At 36.5% G+C, this 26842-nt stretch overlaps 2 protein-coding genes across 2 annotated transcripts in view; one reads left to right on the top strand and one right to left on the bottom strand.

Annotated features, from left to right (window-relative positions):
- LOC135680788 (microfibrillar-associated protein 1) overlaps nt 1-26842 on the top strand; it is a 106442-nt gene that overhangs the window by 18865 nt on the left and 60735 nt on the right. Inside the window, exon 18 of the mRNA XM_065194973.2 lies at nt 6-5299. Within this exon, the coding sequence (XP_065051045.1) occupies nt 6-116 (111 nt within the window). The 3' untranslated portion in view covers nt 117-5299. The remainder of the gene's footprint in view (nt 1-5; nt 5300-26842) is intronic.
- On the bottom strand, nt 2859-26122 carry LOC135680784 (uncharacterized). Its single transcript, XM_065194967.2, has 3 exons — nt 24333-26122; nt 6338-7245; nt 2859-4657 (listed from the first exon to the last, which is right to left on the bottom strand). The coding sequence occupies exons 1-3, from the start codon at nt 24643-24645 to the stop codon at nt 4109-4111; spliced, it is 1770 nt and encodes a 589-aa protein (XP_065051039.2). The 5' UTR covers nt 24646-26122; the 3' UTR covers nt 2859-4108.

Below are 26842 nucleotides of genomic sequence, written 5' to 3'. Positions count from 1 at the left end.
CCTAGAAAACCGACTCACCATGGTTCATGGAGAGCTCACAGAGTCTAAAGTTCCATGCGAGTCATGGTGGTGGGATGAAGCAATCATTTTCGCGGCCTAGCGCCAAGAGGAAGTGAGGTATGCAGCTGGACGATTTTGTCATGGAGCTTTTCCTTGCACAGAAAGCAAGCATTTATTTATGGTGCGAATGTAATCCAGGGAAGTTGTGAGAAATCTTGTAATGAACACTTGCAAAACAAAGACTATCTTTGCTCTATTGCATTGGTTTTCATTCATTCAAAGAGCAACCCTTGTTGGGTTTAAAGCGAGAAGCATTTGCCTTAGTTTACAGTAACGAACGTTTAATGAACGATTTATATACCCGTAAAACCCAAGGCAATTTGTGTCACCCCATTTTCTTAAAGACAACATGAAGCAAAAGAAGAAAATTTTATTTTATTCGTATCAGTAGCCAAAAATTATGGCAAATTTCTCTGTATGTTTATTTTTAACTTAGTGATGTATCGTCAAGAACTGGTTTTGCTTTTCATTGCAATTGTATGCGGAAGAGTGGAAAGCCAGCCATACAGTCCTGCACGGTTTTTTTACGCTGGATTATTTCTAAAGCAGATAATAATACTTTCCTGACTTGAAGAGCTAGTCCACCTTTTATTAAAATAGATGAAATATTTACGGAAAATTTTGCTTGTCCTTGGTAATGCTGGCTGCTTTTACTTTGAAATTTTGCATAACCAAAAGTTGAATAGATGGAATTAGCTTACTTGAATGCTTTTCTACACTCTCCTTTTTGCTACCATGGCTAGTGATTGAAAATTATCGACTTTGAAGCGAATTTCATCGCAAGACTTTTGGTTGTTTTGTTTTTAAGATGCTCTTTCGTGGACTTGGTGACGCCATTGTATGGCTGTAGGAGCAGATGATGCAGCTGTACTGACGAGAAGCAGTTTAAAATGCAAGATTTCACCCATTAATAAATAATGCGATGTTATACAAACTTGCTGCTCTTTCTTTAGAGATAATTATGTCGATTTGGCAGTCCTTTCGCAGTACAGTTGTGAAAGTTGCACAGCCGTTGAATCTCGCAGGTCACAGGTGTGATTTTGAGGTTTATTTTATGGGAGAAGTGTTGTTGGAAAAGCTCAGGTCTTAGCAAATAAGTTCTTTTTTGATGCGATTATTTCTTAAAGCCGTAAACTGTTTCAAAAATGAGATTTTCGCTGTTGGTAACGATGTTTTGATTGACTTCTCAAGGTTCGCAAAATTCCTCAACGTTTACTGAATCAAAAAAAATCATGCCACTTATCATTTCAAACAAGGCAATCACAAAATTCAACTGTTTCTTTATCTTAGTTTTCCGTTCTCACGTTCATGCTCAAACTTAAGTTCATTTATAGCAAATCGAGTATCGGTTTCTTTATAAAGTGTTTTTTAGTAAAAAGATTATAAGATTTAAGAGCAGCCAAGGATGCAATGAAACACTTAGGTGGTCTACTTACCACCCATTTTCTCCCTAGATGTACAATCCTTGCCAAAACCTTTTGATAAAGCACAATACATCGCTCTTTCCACCTCTCCAGGCCACCCAACGTCTTACACCGCACCCCCCTCTCGCTCCTAAACAATTTTGACCAGCGAATTTTATTCTAGTAGTTTGATTGCTGCACAACTTGGCACATCAAAATGTATGTTCATAAAGCAATCGCATAAAGATAAGCAACATTTTTTAAGGGGAAGGGGGGCTGCATGCCATATTTACGATTTTTTCAGATGTTTTGGCAAAAATTATGTCAGTTGTTTTTTGTATTTTATCATACGCTCTTGCAGTTACAAAATGTTCGATTAGCCCCGTTTATTAACATTGATTTTAAGATTTTTTAGTTATAGAAATTATGCATAGGTATGATATAAACAAGGATTCAAAAAACTAAAATCTTTGCAAAAAATAGTGCGAGCCCCACACTATTCACCTTCCAACATTAACAACCCATGGGTTTAACTACCTCTACAAGTCACCAACACTGTTGCTTTATTCTTCCCCCCCCCCCCCTAACAATATTGATTCCTTCGTTAGAAGTGTTAATGTGTTTAGTCCTAGTAAGATTGTCGCTGAAAATCATTCAATATTGATATCAAGCAACATTGTAAAAGGGAAAAAACACTGTAAAAACTTCGAAGTGTTTTGGCAAGGATGGTTTATCAGGAAACTTCAAGAAACTTCCGTTATCTTTTTTATTAAAGCAATGCAGTGAGAAATTCATTGAGACAATGTGTTACAAGAGTTGCTATTACTCCGTAAGGACACTGCCGCGGGAAGCCGCGGAATCCCGGGCAATTTTTTTATTATTGAAACACCATGACAACTCATGTATGTATTTTGGATGATTTTACTAAAAATTTCAAACAATTTATCATGCATGTATTGTCTTTAGAAACAATTTGGGTGATTACAGGATAGAAATATAATTTTCTTACATTCATGTGCTCAGAAATTAGTGATTAAATATTGCTTCTCATTTTCAAATCTTTTTAGATATTTAATACCGCTCAAGATTGTTATAAAACTTGTTTTCCTGTTTCTAAAAAGCATTTGTATTTTGACATTTCCTGTGTTGTGTCTGAAACTAAATTTTTAATGAAATGAATTTGCTTCTTTTGCTTTGAGCCGATTGTCGGGCTTTATTGCTTGACCTGCGATAACCCGCGTTTACAGAATCTTTTGCGAAAACCCGCGGCAAAGCCCAAATCCATGATATAATCTTTGTGTGTTAGTCACATCTGTTGATCGTCTGTAAAAATGAAAAACAACCAAGAGTCTAGTCTTGCTGAATTTTATTTAATCATTGATATATACACCAGGCTCCAGCTTTTGAAAAAGATTTCATCTTGCATGAAAATATTAACCAATTTATTTACATTAGAATATTGTGCTAAGTTACGTTATTTTCGATGCTATGCTGATTATTTGTGCAGTATCAACGCATCGTTATTGCAGTTCGTATCGCTTATTAGCCAGTGAAGTATCTCAAAAGCCTGCTTGTATAGGAGCTTCCCTTGTTAAGGCGAATTAGCGTCAGTTGTCTACTCTAATCAATTTCACTCCTTGAAGGGTTTGTGCAATAATTAAAGCGCGTATTTACAATATTGGACATCCAATGTTAGTTTGGTGTTATGGCCTAACACAGTCACATTACTGTAACACTCATTTGTTGGTGATGCAATATCGTTGTTTAATTCTTATTAACTTCTGAGCATCAATGCGGCCATAAGTCATATTTCCACCGTAAATAAAGGAGATAAGGCTGTTAGGCCTATTATTTTCGGCTGTTAGATAAACCCCTCTGAATTCTGTCTTGTTCCATGTGGCAATTATCTATTTGTTTACATAGGCAAAAGCTGGTACAAAATCTTCCAAATAATATTACCTGCCCCTTTTCGTTTTGCCTCCTTGAAAATCATGACAAGCAAAGCTCCTCCAAGCATAGCAATCAAGAATCCTTCACTGACAAAGGAAGGTCAACACTACAAAATTTTCCTTTAAAGGCTATGTGTACTAGCTAATTAAATATTTACACCACATCTTAAAAAGATGTTATAAATACACATTTCTTCATATTAATATAAGTTTGAAAGTCAGGGAGAAGTTGTTCAATCGAACTGTGACAGTACGGCTACGAAGGCCTTTTTCCAGGTTAAACATTTGATGCAAGGCTTCTCTTAAAAAAATATATAAGCTTTCTTCAAGCATCGATAATAACTATTTTGATAAATATTCGCTATCAGTTGGAAAGTTGTTATAATTATTATCTAGCTATCGGGTTATTTATAAATGAAAAAAGGAATTGATCAAAATCAGAAAATATGCTTCTCATTGCTGCCTGTTAAGAATTGGTATCGAAGGCGTACAGCTTTGATCCCAACAGTATTATAAACAAACGTATGCGATTTTGTACTTATTTCATTGTGCAATAACAGCGATTAAATGCCTGCCTTTTGGCTTTGAGCATGTGATGGTAGTTTATTTGGAACCCCTGGGACTCCCTAGTTTCCCCTAGAAATATGCTATGGATTGACTTTCTAATAAATAATTTAAAAAATTACAGTTGACTAGCTATGCTACTGAGTCGTCAGCATGTCTGTTTGTTTCAACCTGCGACTCGCAATCTTCAGAAAATTGCCTCGTCAATGATAGAAATTCTGGTGTTGGTGACCTCATTCCATTATTTTTCTTAATATTCACCTTTGGTTTCTTCGTGTTAAGGTGTTCTTTCAAAATTTCCTCCATTATTTCGTTGTATTCAATTTCGTCCGTATGCGATTCACTCGCAGTTCGTTCTAAGACCTTCCTCGGTCTTATTCGTTTATTTATTGATCCGGCAAACATTTCAGATGGCAAACCGATCTCATTGCTTCTCCGGAACTCTGATGGCTTGCATTCCGGTTGTGTTATTGTCCGGGTCAGGCGATAACCATTCTGAGGCTCGCTCCATGTGCTAAATACCTTTTTATTATCATTGCGCGAAGTCCCGAGTTCTAGTGAGGGTTCAATAATATTATTTTTTCCCTTTAACCGCCGTATTCCACTGACGCTGTTTGCTGAAAATGGGCGACCGTTTGAATGTCTCCGTGATTGTGCCGGGCTGATATCGACATCAACAACCTGAAAAGAGAAACCAAAAATTGAGGGAAATGAGATTTTGATAAGTAGTTTTTGCACGCAAAGAATTTTATACATATTGGTTGGTGTTTCATTGCACTTTATATGCACTTTTAATCAAATTTATCTGCCTTGGCGTTGATTTTATACCAGAACTGGTAGATTATTCGTGATAGTTTGTTGAATTGTAAAATAATTTATCTATTATGAACATCATTTCATTTTTCCAACAAACCCAAGCTGTTTTTTTCAATTTGAATTAATGCAAATACATAAGAGTTGAAATCTGTCCATGTTTTACGTGGGTCAATTTTGGGGGATTCATACTCGCCCCAGTCCCTTACGCCTTCAAGTTACTTTGAACAAAGCATAATGCATGGCCTAATTAGCAACGTGGTAAATGCTACAAAACGAAAATACAATGGCAATAAGATTTTGGAGCTCAGCGAATTCGAGGTATTTTTCAATTCAAGGCAATCAAGTTTTTTTAACAGTTAAATTTCATGGCAACCTTTTTAAGATTCACGCAGTCGGACGGTTCAAGCTGTTTTCAAATACAAATAACAATGGGCCTAACTAAGCATGTTACCAGGGATAGATTGTTGACTTGAGCCAATCAAAGCATCGAATGATCCAGCCTCGCAGGTATGTTTTATTTTAATTTTTTTTACATTTTAATGACGTAAAATAACTGAGTGAAAGTTTTAGAAATTGGAGGAATTACCCACTTCGTGTAGAATATTTTGTAAGACCTTATTCCCGAGAGGTTTGTCCTATGAATGCAAATAGGGTACACGGCTTATGAAGGCGTTTCAAACAGATGATTCTTCAGAGGTGCTGAAGAAGAAAGTTTTATCAGAATTTGATTTGCAAAATGCCGAAATCTCTGTTAATTTTTCACCAATTCGCAAAATTATTGCATTTTTTCTGCAACGGTAATCTTTCCCCAACTTTGATACTGTCAGGATAGGGAGAAGATGAATGTTTGTTTTCATAACACTAAGTGAAACTTCATTCTACTTTGTACCAATAAAATGTCTAACGACAGTTGTAAATGTTATCAAAACATCTTCAAAATGGATGCACCGTTCATTAGATTTCTTACGTTCTCTACGCGATCGCGCAAATAGCTGGTGATTTTGCAAAACTTGCAAGTTTATTTTAAGGGCAATTTTTGTATCAAGCACTATATTTATCAATATACATCAAAGGTCGATATATTTTTAACTGTAGAATCGATATCGTCTGTTCAAAAAACACAACTAGCAAGTGTTCTGTAGGTAAGCTTGACCAAGTTTTGTTTATAAACACACTTGGCCCAAGTTTCAACCTGGTGTTTCTTATTTTTTGCATAATTTTAACATCAAGTGTTTCTTATTTGGTTTCTTATTTTTGCAATTCAAGTTTTTTCGCAAAGTAGTGTCCGAACATTTGCTTGATTTTATTATAATATCTGTTTTGCTTATCGCTTTCTGTTGTTCTGTTGCTATTCTTTTATTTTTCAATTTTTACTTGCATTTTATTTCTTGAGTTTGTAGAATCTCAGCCTACCTTGTTTCCTATTTTGTTCTTTTATTTTGGCAAATCTTAGCCTGATCTTTCTTATAAAGGTTGTTCTTATAAAAAAATGTATGAGCGCTTGAATGAAATTAAACTTTTAAAAAAGTAATTATTGATACTTACAACACTATTATTGCTCTCCACTCTACTGTAGTTTGGCTTTTTCGTAACACTGTCAACTTCTGTAGTTTGATCTTCCTTAAAAGACTTATCACACTTCTCCTCCGCAATGGCCTGTCCATTTGCCATTACGTTTTCCTCGCTATCAGCTGTTTTCGCTCTCCGCGTTAGGGTCCCGTTTGGAAGTATAGGTGGAACGAGATTTTTGTTTGCAGTTCGTTCTTTCTGTGCCTCGTCAAAGAATTTGCTGATGCGTCGCGGAGCCGTATCATCGGGTACGATCGTTCCACGGCGAGTATTGAGATTATAATGCGTCATCTCATCTAATGGTCCGTTAGTCATTTTGTAGCCAAGTTTTTTCATGGCCTTTGTGTTAAGATTTTCAATTCGTAAGTTTCTAATGGCATCCATAGGATCCTGCATATCAAATTTCTTTGTTTTCTCCTCTATAAAGTTACTCAGTGAGAAAATCACTCCTGACATCAACGACAAGCCGATGACATAAAATATTAAAAACGCAACTTCAACTGCTAGATTAATACTAACATGCTGGTCATTGTTTTGGAGGCCTGGGACCAGATCACCAAACCCAATGGTTGTCATAGTTATAAAGGAGAAATAAAATGCATCTACAAAATCCCATTTTAACTCGCTTGCTGAAAAAATAGCTCCGCCAATGACGAGCCAAATAATGGCCAACATGAAGGCTGTAATTGCACATTTCATCTCAATTCTTTCTGCTTCTCGATTATAAAGCCTTCTTTCAAAATATTTTATAGAAAAGGCAAATAGTGTGGTTAGCTCATTGCCAACAGTGCGAAGAAAATATCCAGTGAGCGGAATTCCAATGATTGCGTAAAGTATACAAGCTAGTTTTCCTCCAACTGACATAGGCACAATGTGTCCGTAACCTGAAAGCAAGAAAAATATATATCAACTTTTGAAATTAGTTTAAAGGCAAAATCACAGGTAAAACCGTCTGAGGGAATTCTGAGTTGGGGGAGGGGGGGGGATTTGTTTCAGAATTGACACGATTCCTCAGAGTTTGCTAAACAAAATCTGGAATCAAAAGGGAACATTTGTATGTATTTCCAAAATTTTGATGTGGAGAAGGGGCATGTGCCCCTGGGCCTCTGCCTGGGCCTCTGGTGCCCTTGATGTCCACACTTCCAACATCCCTGGTCACACTTAGCATTTGCAAAAAAGTGGCTTGATAACTACACTATATTTAACAAAGGCGATCTGTACAAAGCTGCTTGCTATACACAGGGCGGAAACCTCCCCGCGGAAACCTTCTTAAAAATCGGTTTTCGCTCAAAGCAATATTGGTAAAAGCGAATTAACGAATCAGCGAATCGGCAAACGCGACCAGTCGCGCAATAGTTCAACTGATTTGAACTGATCAGCGAATAGTCGCTCACTAATAGCAAAAGAAGTTAAATTTGTGCAGTCTCGTATGTGCGTTCGCTCTATTTCGCAATACGAGCGATTCAAGTGGAAACCTGCTTATCGTGGACACCACCTTAATGCGGACACCTCAAAACAGCAGGCAGAAATTCTTGCTTAAAAATTTCTTCTTAAAAATTTAAAAAAAGTTGCGGACAAAGTTTCTACCGCACAGCACAGCTGATACTTCCCTACATGTGACAGCTATCCTTGGTCTTGCAGATGTCAATTATGAGAAGTTTCTAGTGTATTTAGAATAGGTCTACTTAAAAATATATTAGGTCGATTGTGCACCTATACGATTCATTAGGACGTTTCTTGCTGTTCTTCACTAAATTGACGACCAAATCTTGATTGAATGTCAAAGATTGTACAGAGAACTTAATCGATTGACTCTCGCCCCCGCCAAATCGATTGACTCTTTGCTCCGGCCAGAGCCACGATAGAAAATAAGAGAAACCTCCTTAATTATGCTCTGAAGAGTGTGTCAGACGAAAATTTTTCAAAGAAAAATTAGCAATATGGGAATAAAAGCCTTTATATAAATGGGGCAACCGCCTATTGTTTAAAAGAATGAAAAGTCAATTGGACTAAAGGGGGAATTGCCCCTCCCCCTTGGTTAATATGTTGAAGGCTCTAGCTGGGCTCTGCCCCCCTGAGAACCCCTTAGCACTAAATCCTTGCTTCGGAGGGACATAGTTTTAAAGGGGGGATGCTTTTCATGGTTCAGAATACTTCAAATTATCAAGCTGGCAAACATATAAAGAAAATACCTTTAGAGAAGTAAAGATCAATAAATAAAAAAGATTTGATAAAAAAGATTTGATAAAAAAAGATTAGAGAGACTTTAAATCATATAAAAACAATATGTTACAAGTAAACGTTTAAAATTAGACAAAAACAGGCTCGTATAGAGAAGCGGCTTCATCTGTCCTCGTCCATTTGACACTCTCTCTATTCATTGTCGGTTAACCTCAGGTTTCATGTTTAACCTTGATTCGGTTTTGCTTCAAAACGATTTTTTTTCAAACTAAGCAGCCAGGCCTTTCATTTCTTTCAAATATCTTTCCCGCAGTTTTCCGTTTCAATCAAATCTTACTGGTGCGTAGACAAAATAGCAAAGATTAAAGCCAAAGAGAGAATGAAATTTATTGCATTCATGAAAAAATAGAAGCTCAATAGGCTAACCAATTATTTCTACAGAAAAATAATATGAATTATATATTTGACTGTAAGCGAAACAGAAGCATAGTGCACTGAGACCCCGTTTACACTGTCCCGGGACAATTTTGTACCGTTACGGTTCGCAAGTGTTTACACTGTCGCGGTTCCAAATTGTTCCGTTTAGCCGTTCCGTTTACACTGTACCGGTACGACCTTAATTGAATGGTAGAACAATGTTTAGAAGAAGCTGTATTTAGTCAACCGAGGCTTTTATTTTGCTGCCGAAGTCAACAATCTAAATTTTATTGAGAGCTAAAATGGAGCGAAAGGCCGATAAAAACTTTACTTGGACCGACGACAAGGTGGCTTTAATTTTCAGTGTTATTTTAGACTACAAAACTGCAAAGTCCAATGAAGGCTTGGACTGGGAAAAAATACAAGCTTTTCCTGTCGTCGTCTTGTCTTCAGAATGTCCTTTTCTTCAGAATTTGACAACGTAGTTACGCCACAATCAAAGCCTCGATAACCTGAAACAGCCATACAAAAGACCTCTTTGTGAATCCGTGACAAAATCGTCTCGGATAGGTGTTTACACTGTCCCGTTCAAAAACGGAACCGTGACGGTACGAAATTCGTTCGCTTTCAAAGCAGGGTCAAAAACTGTTCCAGATAGCAGAGCAAAATCGTCTCGGTTCCAAAGTGCTAGTGTAAACGGAAGGGCGAACCGCGACAGTTTTGTCACGGTTCCAAACTTGCACGGGACAGTGTAAACGGGGTCTGAGAAAGCATATCATTTTATGCGTTACTTTTGACTCATCCAACTTCATTTGAAAAGATAGTAATAATGTTCTATAGGAACGCTAATATATTGCAAGAATTGCCATGGTTCCTATCTTTATCCTTTGACTTTTCACCGTTGATGCTACTTCGACGAATCTTATTTAACGTGCAGAGAACACGGAGCCAGTGAGAGACAGTGTGTTGCTGTATAACTCTGATCTGAACTGAACTGACTGACTTACATACAAACTAACATGCATATATTCAGAAATCAAATTGCTGACTAAGGATGAGTTAAGATGATGTATTGATGATGTAATGGAGAAGAAAAGATCTAGACTAAAGAAGAAATCAGCATGATACAGATGTGTGAACGTGTGTACAATGGTGAAGGGAATGTCCCCTGCCAGGTGCTGCCGTAATTGACGTAAGTGGATGTCATGGTGATGGATTATCGAAAGAAGAGTAGGAATATGGCCTATTTTACAATATGAAATCACTACAGTTCTATAGTCTGACATCACAAAAAATTTTTTTTTTCTTTCGTCTACATAACCTGAATTAACGCCATGCAGTACCCCTGAAAGTGCTAAATCAGTTAACTATGTTAAAAATAGACAGAATTGTAGCAAGTAAACAAACTCAGTTTTGGTAATAGATTACTTGGTTCAAAAAATTTTTTAAAAAAAACCAAACTACATAATTTGGCGGGGAAGGAGCATATGATCATGTGGCCACGTCTCTGCCAATTGTAACACATCAAGCTGATTTAGCATATTTAAGGATATTTCATGATTTTCTCTCAAGTTGTTTGATCCAATTTCAAAGATCCTATAAAAATATTTAAGCCGTCATCACTAGTCTATTGAGCCATATATTACATATTTTGATCAACTTCTTTTGCAAGTTCACTAATAATTCCCAGCTATTTTTAATGACCTCTATGCTTGCTCTTGAAAGCTCAAAAGTAAAATTTAAAAAAAGCATTTTTAGTCCCATCTCCATCCAAAGCAATGCTATAGGTGAATTAACAGCCTAGCAAGGGGATAACTGCACAAGCAGAAGAGACCAATAGCGTTTGTTCTTTGAAATATATTCTTATATAGATTTTGCCGTTTAAAAACAACATGTCGTTATCAATCTGTCGTTATCAGGAAGATTTGACTTCGGATTCAACAAACCATTAGTAACGAAGGAAAATTCACCAGATCTTCTATGAAATATTTAGCCGTAAGCCCTGATACCCTTGCTAGCTTTGCTTTTAATACCAGCGCTGGCTTATGAAAATGCATCATCTTATTTTGAAGTAACATATCACCACTAGTATTGCTCTAATTTTAAGCTCCGTCTTCATAATCACGCAGAAGCACTCTGTTTTTCGCGCGGAAATCCCATCACCTAGCATTTTTCTGCTATTCCATAATCCTGATATTAATATTTTAAGGCTATATTTTCTACTAATCCCTAAAAATAATTGATCAAGTATTGCAAGCAAATATCAAATAACTGACGGCCTAGCAACGATTTAATTCAAGTGAAATTTTCGTTACTATGAGAACAATAGTATGGGATGGCGTCAACAGTTGTCATATGCCTTTGTTATCATCTTTCTATTATGTTAAATTCAATATTGTCAACTTTGAAGATAAATTCATGGCATCTTAAAATAATACTTTCTATATGCGTTAAGGCTGATTTCCACGAGGCGAAATTCGCTTAGAAATGTCTTTGATTTCCACGAGACTGCGAATTCGCTGCGAAATTATATAATAATTTCCTCCAAAACTCAACTTTAAGGCGCCTATTTTAAGAACTGCACGCATGACGAATGTTCCAAGATTATTTTCTTACAAATCAAGCAAATTTACCATGCTTTGACTGGTTATTAGGTGCTGCGAAATATTTCGCCGAGAAAAAGTAGAACTCTTTTCTACTTTCTTGCGAATTCGCTGCGAAATCAAAAATCAAAACTGCGCATGCCTTGCTGCCTTCATCAGCGATTTTGCCGCGAATTCGCTGCGAAATTCGCCTCGTGGAAATCAGCCTTTAGTGTATAGAACCTGTACGATATTCAGTATTAATCACATTCATGCTTTAGTGTGTAGCGCAGGACGGCTAAAGCTACATCCTAAAATTTCATTGCTCGTCAGGTAGCTTTGCCTTGAAGATCCAAACCGTCCTGTTCTGTACACTTAAGCCTGCCAAGCTCCGTTTTTACGCACTAGACAACAGACAGGCAAACAACAAGTCGAATTGATACAATTAATTGGTATTATCCCAATTATTCCATTATTTTGGCGTAATGTGTTTCATGCATAAAAGATAGCTTTGATTTAGGTGTAGGTATTCATTTCTAGACATTTTTGTCTTTTTACAGAACACGGAGCCAGTGAGAGAGACAGTGTATTGCTGTTTAACTCTGATCTAAACTGAACTGACTGACTTACATACAAATTAACATACTTATATACAAAATAAATGAGCTAAGTAATGATGTGCTGTGATGATGTAATGATGATGAAATGGAAAAGGAAAGATCTAGACTTGGGAAGAAGTCAGCATGATATAGATGTGTGAATTTGTAAACAATGGTAAAGGGAATGTCCTATGCTAGGTGAGGCCGTGAATGACGTAAGTTGTTGCTATGGTGATGGCATGATCGAGGAAGGAGTAGAAATGTGGCCTGTTTTACAATATTAAAATCACTACAATACCACCTTTCTTTCTTTACTGGAAGAAGTTTTGAACCTTCAGATGAACCAACCTTGTCGTTTATATTTGATCAAAACATCGACCAGTATCTAAGAACGCTCACTTATGTATTTATGAAGCCTAGGCCTTCAAGATACACATATTTGATATCGATGTTTTGCCGACCAGAAGAAGAAATTGATGCTGAAGATCTCATATTCTGATTTCTACGTGTTATAATGAAAACATTTCAATGGCATAAGCTGAATTGTAACGCAAGCTTTGACAAATTAAGCAGATAAAGCATGAGAAATATAATTTTGATTTAAAACGTCATCAACATGAAGCGTTTGCTAGTCCTTGAAAACAACGTTGATTAATTAAAATCAAAGCTTCGGTTCTTCATACGACCTTCAATTTCATTACTGCTAAGCGCGGTTTACAATAAAATCTAAATAAGAATTATCCGTGCAAGTCAAATGACATATATACCACTCAAATACGCGAGGCTATCCTCGCCTATAGCGGTGTTTTTGCAGCGAGGTAGGCAAATATTTGTTTGACTTCTCGCGTAATAGACATACCTGCGCAAATATGTAGTGGAAATATTTTAGTTTTTGATTGATGCGGTATGCCAGGAAGACAAAAAACAGTTAACACTACAAACAAAATGTTCAACTATTATTGTTGTAAAGTTTTGTACAGAACTTGTTAGGAGAATTTTAACTGCACAAGACATCGCCATGATATATCTCCGCAGTCAGCGTAAAGAAGTTGCAGATTTTGCTATGTTTATCTTTGAGAATTCTCAAAATTGAATAACTTATGTCTTTTACAGGAACTCTTGGCTTTAAAATCTTAATTTTTTATCTCATGAAAGTTGCAATTAATGTTGGGAGCATTTCCAATGTGTTTTCATCAGTGATAGAAGCAATAATGCAGCCCAGACTAGCGCTTCAGAATCTAGGCCATGTTTGGAAAATTTTCGTTTTTATCAGGTTTTACTTAATTGACGGAAGAAACTTTGGGTCAATGAGATTTTTCTGTAAAAATAGTTACAAGAGTCAGTAAATAAATGTGGATAACAGAAATTCAGAAAATTTAGGCCTTGAAAAAATATCCTTTAGCAAGTAAATGTCTTTAGCTAGCAATTTCATAAAAATGTTCTAGAATCATTTGAATGTGTCTGATAGATTCTAATAGAGTTTGACTTTTTCTTTGAAAGCTTCCCTTCTGGTTGAAAGGTTGTCTGAATTAATTAGAGAACATCGCTCATATTTGAATTTAACATCACAGATATTCTATCTACTTATGTCACAGAAACTGTAGTTGTTTCTCGTTAACCGATTGGTGATTTGTCGAGAACTGTTGAAGTTTCGCCTGCGTTAGTTTTCTCAAGATTAACACTGTTGGTTACAGACAAATAAAAGGCAAAACATCGGGTTCTTTTCGTGTCGATCTAATCTTGTTATTGATAAGATCTTTTACCCAACACTGCTAACTCGATGTTACAACCATTCTCTTTGAAAGAAAGAGTAGCGAAAAGATAAAGGTTTCTGTTGGAATTTGCAAATTGCAGATACAGAATTCTCACAGTGTGCTAGAGAACGTCTTGCTCGCTATTCAATGGTATTCAAAAGAATTATCCTCTCGTTCAAACTTTCAATCATCCAATTTTCATCGAAATAAGTCGATTGATTTTGTTTATGTTTTCACCGAGATGTTTTTCTATGCAAAAGTTAATAACAACTTCAAGTTATTTAAAGACACGAATCTATAAACATTACACGTGTTTTTCGTATACTGAACAATTCATTGAAAGATTATTTGCTACTGTGATAAAACTTTATGGTGAATTAGGATCATAATTGTACGTTCGGTGACAGACAAGACAACTGCCTTGTAGCCATAGCTGACGTTTTGGTGTTATTTATTATGTTTACATAAAGGCCGTTGGTGAATTGTGGCCGCGTCACTCTGATGTAATTGTGTTATTCAAATCTACGAATAACAGGTTGGTGGGTAATTGAAGGATATGCAATCGCCTTTCTGATCAAACCCAAGTGAATTCAAAAGAAGCAATCAGAGAGAGTTAATATTAATGAATCTGAAGTGTTCAACTTAAGTAAAATGAAGCGTGTTGGAGATGAGTGGCTGAAGATAAGTGCACATGGAACGATAAAAGGTGCATAAATGAGTGAATACCGAGATACCAAAGGCATCAAGTAGCGTAGTTTTGGAAAGCATTCTGAAACTTTCTATGTTGATGACGTCATACTTTGGATAGAAATAGAGAAATTTTTTCTAACCTGTATTTTTAGAGCATGTATCAGAGTCCGTGAGCAGTAGAGGTATCTTGACAAGCCGTATGATTATAAGCTTAAGTATCATGAATAATAATAATACCACACTGATTCGATTATAAGCAGCGGCGTTATTCCTTGACGCGTTTTGCTCAAGGGCAGCTTATAAACGAGGGCGGCCTACATTATTTTATCCAGATCCTGCCAAGCTTTTCTGCTACCTTGAAGCTAAGGGTAATAATTTAGAAGAAGAGGAAGAAGTACTTCAAGGCGCTATTAATAATCCCAAGTTGGACGATATTGTTGTTGGTTGAACTTCTAGTTGGAGCTTTTGCTTCAGTCATTTAAAACCAAGTATCTCTGCATGGTTTTGTGGGTGCTGCTTAGTTTGTTATGAACCCAACTTACTGCGGCTTATAATTGAGGGCAGCATAGGGAGGGGGGGGGGTTTATAATCGAATAACTACGGTTGTTTAGAAAGCTTATCAATTTGCGTCTGAACTACCAGTGCTTCAGTATCGGCAAACGTTATGTTAAGGAGATGGAAAAGAGGTACATTAGACCATGTTTATAGGACAGGTGTGTCCCTATTTGAAACTACGCGTTGCATGCTCATTGCAATCGTCAGGCTACATAATGTTCAGAACTTTATAACATATCATTTTATCTTCATTATCATTTTAAATGGAACATGTACTTGCTTTGCTACCTTCTCATGGGATTTCCATGATTCTCACTCTCTTTGAGATCAGGCCTGTAATCGATCCGAACCCAAAAAAACACATTTTTAATGAGTGCTTTAGAAATTTGCTGTTACTAGAAAAGGGGAATTCTGCCTCATAGTTTTAAGCGTTGGAGCATTGTTCATCAATCAAACAGCATTTTATAATAAATTTTCTTAACTAGCGAACAGTTAGGGCTCTTGACAATAAATAATTCTTACAGAGGAGGCAGTGACTCGTAGATGTTGGAAACCTAGTATTAAGAAGTGAATTGCCTGATAGGTGTCCAATCAAAATGATTACTCGGTGAGAAATATGGTGTCTAGTTGAGACAGAACAGAGCTTCTGCCTTAGATCTCGCCTTCCTTTTGAGAGGAACACAAAAGTTTATTTGTATTCATACAAGAATTCCTAATGGCCTGCCCAGGGAGTTGTTAACAAAGAAAATCAGAATGCCAGGTCAGCAGGACAACTATTTCCTTATTTGAACGCTACTTCTTGATTGCTAGGGCGTGTCTCAAGTAATTGTGTGTGACTACTACTGATTTCTTCTCAGTGTGATGATTTTTTACATCATCTGGTCATTTTATGACAGTATGTGTAAGTGCTACTACCTAGCTTTCAATGGTAGATTCTAGGACACCGAGAAGCTATGCTTATCGAGCAGGGTTCTGATCCTTCCTCTCGATATGACCACACCTCGTGATCAATATGCCTGGAATAACAGATAACTGGCGACTCTCCACACTCTGGGTGGTCAAGTTTCGGTCATGTCATGGACCCGAACAACAAACCCTTGGATTTGCAGTTCTTGACTCTAACCAATGATGGTATAGTTGTTAGGTGATTTCAACCTATGTAGCGAATTTGTCCCTCCTTAGTCAAGTACAATGGTGATAGTATTAACGAAATGTTAACATAATGTTAATGTTTCATTTTTTATCATTATTCGCGTTTTGAAATAATGGATAGGAAAGCATAAAATGTGTCCGTACCAGGTCACAAACTCAAAGGTGCTAAACTTGCTGTTGTACATTAAGATTGCTCCAGGCAATGAAAACCTAAGTATACTTTATGAGGTGCATAAGATGCAAAATAAGACATTATGTTTTTTTGATACCTAATAGCATTAAATGTTCATCTATATAATACCCTTAACAGTCTACCGATAAAACTTCAATCTATAGAGAGTGTAAAGTAAATTGTTTTATAGCCATTGAAGATCTAAAGAGCATAATAATTTAACCCTCTAACTGCCATAGATTAGCAATCGTTCTAAGTAACAATGATTGTAACTCTTTGGATAAATGTTTAAGTTGTGGGAATTTGCATAAAACGTCGAAACTCCTTTAAGATCTACGCTTCAAAGAGCTTAAAGCATTATCTTTCCTAAACATGATCGTTTCTTTGAAAGTTTTATCCAGAGAAAGCAGGTAATACCAAAAACAAATCAGATATTGAAATCAATCATCTAGAGAAGATCACCTTGATAGTAGAAGGATGTCGTATTCAAAAGAGACAAAGAAAAATTGAACTATTTGTTTCTTTGCCAGTCAAATCTTATCGACATCTGGTGCATTGCAAAGAAGCAGTTCTTTATTTAAACAATTATACCTCACCTCTTCGCAATAATAACAAGTTGGCCGAATCTTGACGAATTTGCAATTTTATCTCTGGAAATCAAAACATTGGCCTACATGTATATTGTTCACTAATATTGTTCATCAATATAACAATTGCCAAAATTGTTTACTGCGCTATTAGTTGGAAGTTTCTTAAAACACAATTCTTTGATTATCCTATCCTTACAACTATACCTGCTCTTAAGGCGCAGTGTTTTGTAATGCCTCTTCACTATATTGGGACTGAAGAGCAAATCAGTCAATTAAATAAGGTGCTACTGTAGTAAAATTACCTAAGATGGCTTCGATAAGATGACAAAATATTTACTAGTTTAAATATGAAAATTTCCAGCGATGCCAACTAAAATAAAATCTAGAAGAACTAAAATCAAAGCTGCATGCAATTATCGATGATGCATATTTGGAGCAAGCGTTTCCCTGGTTTCAAAATTAGATAAGATGGCAACATGTTCATTAATGTTAAATTAATGGTTGAAGTATCCAGTAGGGCAACCAAAGGATATCGGTACGTTTCACAGTTCCCTGTTGACCACAAGCAAGATGTCCAGATCATTCGGCAGCTGGCATTGCAATTAGAATAGCGACAGTGCTAGAAAAAGAACTACGGGGGTTCTCGAAAAGATTACCTCAAAAGCAATCACAGTAGCGAGAATATGTCAGTGGTAATAGTTGGCATTAAAAAAGTAATCACGCCCCCCCCCCCGCCTTACTCGAGAGCCACTTCTAGCCAGTGACAGTTTTCGGGAATGTGGAGCCTGGGGCCGAAAACATCTGCGGGGCCCTTATTCCATACAATTTTTTGAATCTTTCCTATATGTTGGGCCCCTTCTGGCTACCATGAGTGCAGGGCATGCGGCCGCTGTTCCCTGGACCCCGCCAAAACCCCCACTGCTTCTAGCCCTATATTTTCAATGTAAAGACACCAGGTAACGTCGAGTTAATCACAACTCAACAGTGTAAAACTTTTATATTGTTATAACTCCGTTATTAGGATAAAATCATGTAAAAAAAGAATTCAAATGTTTGTATTTGACAGTCTAATTATAAAAAGCTAGTAATGAAAAGTAAGATTTGTCTGCACACAGCGATGAAGCAGCAAAACTTCTCACGAAATCGTCAACATACAGATGTGTATCTTGGATAAGTGATATTATACATAAGGCAATATACCTGCAGTTGATTTTGTATAGCCCAAGAAAAGCTTTTTGGGGCAGAATAAGCTTTTAAGGCTTTCAAATAATGGATATCCTTTATGATGAACATATGTAGGTAAATTCTAATAAACATTGGTGAAAGAAATTATCAGTGTTGCTTGATTTACTGTCATTGATTGTTGGCAATTTGAATATTATTTTAACATTGGGCCATGTTTCCGTTGTTATATCTGGTCATAAATTCAAACAACGGAACATATCTTTTATTCATATTCACAGCTACCTTGGATTTCCTATACAACGAACTCCCTTAACTCCTATTTCACACCCAGGAAAAATACCCGGTTTGTGGTATTAAAAATACAAATTTAATCAAGACTGCTTGTTGCTAGTCTGTGCCCCAGTCCATCAATGCTATAGACTAGCTTGTTGCGTGTTGAGACGCAGTTTAACAGAAACATGTAAACTAAATGATGTTTTTATGTTTTGGTCGGTTTTACATCAAAGGTTCAAGCGCGCTACCTGTGCAAAACGATTAAAGCTGGTCAAACACTGTTTAATTAAGCTTGAATGTGGAACAGTTAACAACAGCCTGATTATTGCTCAATGATTGGCCGATTCTCAAATGCCATTCGTTGAGAAATGATCACATGATCGATCACTTGTAAATGCATGGATTATTATATTTGTCTTGTGGTGTTTGTTTTTAGAAGATGTCATTTGTTGATGATAATCCCTAAATATTGATGCATTAGCTCATACAGCTCATATCACTGTGCCGTGCAGAATTCAGCCGTGTAAATTTTGTTCTCTACTAACGCTACGTCGAAAAAATCTGCCTTTGGCTTGCGCTTAAACTGAACGAGACTCTTATAGTTAAAGCATGCGCAAACGATTGTGCAGCAAATTAAGAGAACAATCAGACCATGTCTGACCCACTGATCTATAAAAAAGACTGGATCGAGCTTCCTATTGTCTTGAAACACCAAAGTTTGAAGCCTGTTCAATTTCAAAAGGAAGAGGGCCCCAAACAATAGCGGGAAGCCATTCCTCAAAACCAATACTTGAACGATATGAATTCGTAAGAGCTGCAATGCTGTGTGTATGATTGCTGAAAAAGAACAAGGCCAGAGCAGCTGAAAACATTGCTAGGACTGACACTTAAGGCCGTCTCCTAGCATAGGCTGTTCTGGGGCCCTCTTCTCGGATGGCGACACTCTGGTCACATTAGAAGCTCGATCCAGTCTTTTTTATAGATCAGTGGTCTGACCTCCCTTTAGTCAGATGGAAGCCACCTTGTGTTGAAAGTGGATAAAATTTATTCGGAGTGACACTAACTAATGTAAACGCAAGACCTCTCAGGACAAATTTTATCCGGCTAATATGTGTGTCTGGGTCTAGCTAAAAGGCTGTTGCGCAACCTGCATGCTTTGCAGTAGGTGTTTTTTCAAGCGGAGAGAAATGGAATGCATTTGGAATGGAATGGTTTTGAAAATATAGTTGCATAGCATGCCGGTTCGTCAAGAGCCTTTAAACGTTCTTGTCGCATTAGAATACTCATGCATCTTTTTGTTCAGGACTTTGAGATGGGAATGTAAATATGGTTATCAGAAACAAGTACTGCCTAAATATCGAATGGCCAAAAGCTAAATGTTTTTTGTAAGGAACAAGCTCTCTTTAAGCCTGTCTAACTAGTTTTTGTTTTGTTATGATGCGTCCACTTATTTACACTACACAACTTCAATGCCCTTTCTAACTCTTTCTGCTTATAATGATAATAATAATAATTTCTTTATTTGAGGTTGGCACTTATTGCTAGCTCACGTGCTAATTCAAGCCAACCTAAACTTAAATACAAGATACTATAATAAACTAAAGCTAAATTACAAACGAGAGAAAACTATTAAAAGATATAACTATAAAAACACTAAATTACCTATACACAATCTGCACAATCTACAACTGCAATCAAAATCGTAGCTTTGAATTTTTTTTAAGTTGTTAAGTGTCTGGGACTCTTTTATAGAAGATGGCATATCATACCATATCCTAGATCCAAGAAAACATGCACTTCCAATACCATACTCTGCATGAAACAAACGCTTTCTAGTTTATCACAATGCATATTGTTATGGAGAAAATGTAAAACTTAGGTGTTATTCTGTTGGAGTAAGATATAAAAGCATATGCATTTATGAATCATAGAAGAATTGAAATATTCAATGGCCTACGCATTTGCTTATATTATTTTGATTTTATCCCGCTGTGGCCATATGTCTCTCAACTCTGGTTCAATTTTTAAAGCTCCGGTAGTTTATTGTCTGTCATTAACCTTACTGATCAATCTCAGACTTGCCTCTTTGTGCTAATAAATTTGTAATTAATATCAAATTAGGAAAAGAAAGAAGCCCAGCTGAGGAGAAAAATTAATTTTCAGTTTTGGCAAATATTGTTTTGATTTACAGATTAAATTATTATCTTCCTAAACTCACTCTTTCTTATTCTAGCGTATTTTTATAAAATGCACCATGTAGAATTATCACTTCAAAATTTAACGTAAAGCTGCATTTTTTGCAACATCTTTGCGAAAAGACTTGAAAGGAATCATTTTCATCCGTTCTTTCTTTCTTTCTCTACATTTTGTTTTAGTTACAGGTGAATTTTTTGCCTTCACCAAGCAAAAAAACTTATTACGAATGTTAACCGAACAATCTTTATTTGTCAAGCCTATTAATAATACAAAACGTTCTGCAAAAGCCCAAAAAGCGTATTGGTAACATGATAAATAAATTTTGTAAAATTTGAAAATTCAGTAGCAATTTTATAAATTTAGAAAATCAGTTGAAAATTGTGCAAAATGAGCACACTTACCCAGAGGACTCTCAGAGCACTTTATTAGCTTGGAAATGTTGAGTAACGGAGAGAAAAGGGCAAGTAAACTAATTTCCTTCCTCAAACAGCTTCGATGATTGTTAATAAATGGAACTTTCGTACTATTAGATCAAACGCCCTCCATTCGAGAATAATTGGCATTTACATGTCTGAGGGTTGTAAGGAAGGTAAATGAATCTAATTGAATTTAAATTACCACACAAATAGTATTTCTAGTCTAAATTTTTTAGAGGTTGACAAAGTTTTAGTATATTAGCTAGGAAAAGGAATAATACTTTATGATTTTAGCACTTTACCCAACCACCCTCAGAGGTGTTTGTTCATATTTTACAAATGCATGTGGTCCTATTGGTCTGCTCTTTCTGTTTGCCAAGTTTCTGTTTGCTTATAGGCATTGATTATTTAGGCCTTAAGCAGGTTAAGGTAGATGATTTATTTGAGCTTTTTGCAAGTTTGCTATTTGAAAATTCGAAAGTTTGTTCCAAAAAGGAGTAGAGGAGAGCAAGTTGTTTATATCTACAAGCAATTGAGAGCAAGTTCTTAAGAAAATGTGCCTTTAAACTAAGATGAAGCCGATTGAGCTGACAGCATGAATTAAGCAGTGTTCAAGCAACAGCCTTCTTGTTTATGTCAATGATTTCGAAAATTTAGGTTAAATTTCTGGGATTTACTTTTTGTAAATCCATAGATAATTATCAACCATCAGATGCATATTGTAACCAATTTTGGATGTCGTTAGACATGTTAGAGAGCTCTATTAGCAGATTTTGCTTCATCCAGCAAATGTTAATTAGTCTTAATTTACTGCTGTTGTTAGAGGTCATTTCAATTGTGACGTTAATGATCGCATTAACCAATATAATGAACAATGGTTATAAATGTCTTGTTTAGTATTCTTGCGACTAAAAAACATTCTGCAAGGCTGAAGTTAAATGTTTTGTTTAAATTTGAATTTAAAGGCAGTCTGTCCCCTATTGTGCTCAATTTTCTTTCATGAGTGTGAAATTCACACACCGTTGAGCTTGATCGATAATTAAACGATTTAAACCAATCAGAGACAACTTTGATTCCAGAGCTTTTGAACTAAATGGCTATGTTCCCATTTTAGTGAAACTGTGGCTGAAATTTTTTTTTCTCTGTTTGGTTTGTGCGACAGACATGTCAACAGCAAAATGGAAATGCTCCCATCATCATCATTACATTCCAGTTATAAAATCTTCTTGATATTTCCGATAGCTTTTTGCTCGCAATTTTCGAATGTCGTCCACTAACGCAGCCAGGCCAGCCAAAGCGAGCAGCGTAATCCGTTGTTCATATAAGAACTTTTGTTCATATTGTTCCTTGAGGGACAGACTGCCTTCAAGTTTTTATTAGCGGTTAAATTCAACCATTTAGTCGACAAAAGGGCGATGAAAGGTAACTTTGGCACAGGGTTTAAATTTGAAATAGATATATATCCGAATCACCCTACACATTTGTGAGAATCACGAATTCATTTTTAGGCACGGACTTTCGGGTTTTTACCTCCTTCCTGTCAATGCCCCTATTGTTACGTTCGAAACAACTTCAAATCGAAGCGATTCAACATTTTCCAGGGCAACTTAATGATGGTTAAAGCATGAAAATTGATACTACGTTGATGATTATATCCTCAGTCAGACATCAACTTGAATGACTCAAAGACATATTACTCAGCTCCTATCTACATCTTGCACCTGCTTATCTCTTTCTACAATTAAATGTTAGACATGTATGTTAAGATCAACTTTTATCCGTTCCTTGCCACCGGGTCAAGGCACCATAGGGCGTTTTGGAAAGTATGGGGGGGGGGGAGGGGTAAACCCACCCTCGGTCAGTATTTATATTTTCTACAATTCTCTTGACTTTAGAAATATGAAGTTGACTGCTAAAAACTAGAGTTTTTAGACACATTTGAGCTACCAAAATTCATTATTTTGTCATTTTCGGTAAAGTTTTTTTTTTCTATTTAGTAGCTACAATGTTTGCCAAAAGTCTAGGTACACTAATGTCAGTTTTCAGGGGGAAATTCAACCATTCCCTTTCCCCTCTTTGAACAATGTTGGTTTGCTAGAAAGCGACGTAGTGGATTAGAAAGAAAGCTTTTTTCTGCGACTCCTATCATTTTTTCTATATTATCAACATTGTTTAGGGGGAAAGGGGGTGGGGAAATATTAGTATCAGGGAAAAGAATTGAAACATATAAAAACGCAATTGCTGGGTGTTCCAAGTACTTTTGGCATTGATTGTATGTAATTTTTAGTAGTCATTTCTTTGTGGATAATTCTAACATCACATTTCAAACGAATTAAAAAGGTTTTTGCAAAGATATTCCAAATCCTTTTTCGGCAAATTTTATTCTTAAATCTTTATACTAGTTGTAAAGGTTTTACATGACCAATTCTAAAGAGTTAATTCTGTCGGACTAAACCAAAGAGCTAAACTGAATGCAGGCGAAAAAATATGACTTTTCTTTAAATAATCTTCAAAGTATTTGTTGAAATCTGCCAACAGAAACTGTCAATATTGGTAGGTGTAAAAAATTACAGCCAGATTGCCAGGCTTGCATAGGAAATGCGATTTTTGCAATGATTATGGAGTTTCAAACAAATTTAACAGGTTTGGACTTAATACCTGTTATTTTGTTATCGAAGAGTTGCTTGAGCATAACGAAGCTATTGCCGTGCAGGTAGCGTGTTACAATGAGTCGATTTTCATGCTAGCTTTTAGAATTATGTTATTCTAGTTTTTTGGCGAATTTGCGAATTATTCTAGCTTTGTGGTGAATTTGTTGAATGAAATATTAAGTATGAATGTAATTTTTGCCGTGTGTTTTAGAATCTTTTGTATGCCTACAATGTTTGATATGGTATCTTTAAAAATGAAGGTAGACAATTGTTATCGCTCCAGAGGCTCGTAGATATCGTTCGAAACGATTTCATCAAATCTTGCTCAGGCATTAGTAGTAAAGACTTTTTTACCAACAGCTTAGGTCTTTGACAATCGAAAGATAAGCAATAGTTTTATCTGTAACTAATATTTTTCTAGGGAATTATGTTTTACTAATTACTAGTGAAGCAAAAGCCCACGTTTAAACAAAGATTTGGGTAGTCCTTGTTGCATTAGCGCGATTATTGATTAGTTGTTCCTCACTTACTCTACAAACTCCAAAATGAATCACTCACCTATTGTTGTAACAACATTCACGCAAAAGAAAAAGCCATTCGCAAAATCCCACTGTGGTGATGCCCCAAAGAGACCATCGCTCACGAGTTCTTTAATAAGGTTTTCGAACACTTTCATGTCAGTTTGATTAATACCATAATCTCTCATAAGTTTATGCTTTGAACTATTATATCTTAATGCGAGCTTATTAATTTTTTCCTCCTTATATTTTTTCTCGATACCCATAAATATCCCGGCTCCGATGAAGAGGTACACGAGAAACAAGAGTGCCCTCGTGCCAAGTTTCTGTATAACTGCTTTCCAACGAGACATTCTTTGCACGATCTGTGTTGATCGATTCCTTTACGACCGAGCATCGAAGAAAGGTTTTGCTTTTTGATTCTCAGATTCACTGCTTTATCAAATATTGACCATTTGCATATAGGTTGCGCTCCGTGGCTCAAAGGTGTGTCCTCAAGGCGTGTCTGAAAATTTATATATCTCTTCTGCAAGACAGTGTGACAGAATAGTCGCAATAGAACGTCAAAACTAACCAAGTCAGGTTTAATAGCACTGACTGCAAAATCTATCTATTGGTCTCTCTCGGAACCACCTGCTCTCCTCATCTGAGTTCGCCCCGTTCGTTTGATTGTCTTGTCAGGTACACCATTGTTCTTCTTCAAATTACATCCATAGCAGGAAAACACACGGCCAACTCTTATTAAAATATGAATTAAAGATGAACTTTGTTTACCAAAGATTGCTGATGCTGTTGCATTGTCATAGCAACAAGATATAAGCTCCCGGTAAAAGTTCAGGAAGAAAATATTTCACTTCATCGTTTTGCTATTGTTTACCGCGCGATAGATCTTCACTGCCAGTAACTAGAATCTACGATAACACGCGGATATGATACGAATCAATATAATGCCTATCCCTATCGTTTGTTTGAATTCTTTTCGTCTCCGAATCATTTCGTATCGTTTCTCGTCGCTTTTCCAGCTTGCTCTTTAACGGTAATATTATTGCATGATATTAAGAAACCTGCGAATAGCCCGTTTTGCAGTCTTCCCTTCAACGGAAAATTCTATGACGTAAGAGTGCGTAATCTTCACAGTATCATGTCCAGTAACTGTCAACCACTTTAAATTCTTAACGATCCTTCATTTTTAATGCGATTCATCTGCACTAGTGGCGTCAATTTTCGGAAAGGAATGATATGCTGGCGTAGAAGTTTGCTAAGTCAACCGTCGAATCAGATCGTCAAGTTGTCAAAATATCAAAAATCTGTCATAAACTTTCCATAAGTGCTAATGTAAGTAGGCCATTTGTTCCTGCAGCTTTTTTACGAACATAAACCTCTTTATAGACGTCGCCGGTTGATGAATGTGAAACTGCTATCGCTGATCAGCTGATAACCTTGATTACGCGTTTCAAGGCATCTGCTTCGTTTGAAAACAAGGGAATCAACCGCGTTACACGGAAACTCGGATCCAAACTAGTACGGACCCACTCGGAATCGAAACTCTTTTTGGCAGTGCATATATGCGATAGGATCATGAAGGCCTTGCATTTATTTACATCAATCCGAATATATAATCGTTGTATTTAAGAATTATTTCTGCTATGATACTAATGATGCACTCTCTATATGTCCGAAGATTAGAGATCTTTCGTGCTGCAGAAAGAGCCAAATTTTGAATATTTTATACATTTCTTGACTATAGGATCACTCTAACTATAATTTTGAACTGATCTGTTGAAGCAATCCGTTAAACACGTGCCCGATAGCATGCATGCATAGTCTAGTCTCTACTCTTCTCCCTTGTTGAAGCGTATGCTTCTGAGTAGCAGAGATTACAACAAAAACGGGGGTTGAGGGGGGGGGGGGGGCTATAAATTCTCAACACCACCTGTCCAAGATTGTATATCTTTTCGTGTAGATTACTGTGTAGATTTGTATATCATTTTGTACGCTAAACCGCCACAACGTTAGTAATTCATCTGTCTGCAGGGAGCGGCAAATGATTAAAATTGATGTCCTGTAATGGAATTGTTTTTATCGCAAGGTGCTGAAGCTTGGTTCTACCTTGCGGTGAATCACGTACAAAGACAAGCACGCAATATATGCGCAATGCAAGCAACTTATCAAACATTAATGATTGTTGCTCTTAACTGATCACTTCCCGTGAATCCTCTATCAGTGGCCCAGTCTTTAAGTGAAAATAACAATAAACGCCCCCCCCCCCCTTATTAATAAGTTCTCATTTTTATATAAGGAGTATGTGTATGCAAAATGTATGGCATTAAAACAACACCATATTCTTACTCTTGTTGACGTCATATATTGCATTTATAATTCCGTTAATGTTCATAGCATTTTCAAATGTATTTTGAAAGGAATTTCTTGCAACTGGTCGGTAAAAAGTCAGTCAAACTATTTTAACACCCGCTGTAAATAAGACAAGGCGCTCAGGATTCTTCAAAGTCCAGACGAAAAAGCGCTCTCTTTTCAGGCAGGTTGCTGCTA

Source organism: Rhopilema esculentum, chromosome 18 (genome assembly GCF_057945365.1).
Source record: "Rhopilema esculentum isolate cy_ngs chromosome 18, ASM5794536v1, whole genome shotgun sequence".
Classification (NCBI taxonomy): Eukaryota; Metazoa; Cnidaria; class Scyphozoa; order Rhizostomeae; family Rhizostomatidae; genus Rhopilema; species Rhopilema esculentum.
This window is presented reverse-complemented; position numbering and strand designations above follow the sequence as displayed.

Coding starts and splice junctions, on each gene's coding strand:
- LOC135680784 (XM_065194967.2), bottom strand. CDS start 24,645: ATGTCTCGTTGGAAAGCAGTTATACAGAAACTTGGCACGAGGGCACTC. Junction 7,246..24,332: donor GAATGTTGTTACAACAATAG/GTGAGTGATTCA, acceptor TCTTGCTTTCAG/GTTACGGACACATTGTGCCT. Junction 4,658..6,337: donor TGGAGAGCAATAATAGTGTT/GTAAGTATCAAT, acceptor TTCTCTTTTCAG/GTTGTTGATGTCGATATCAG.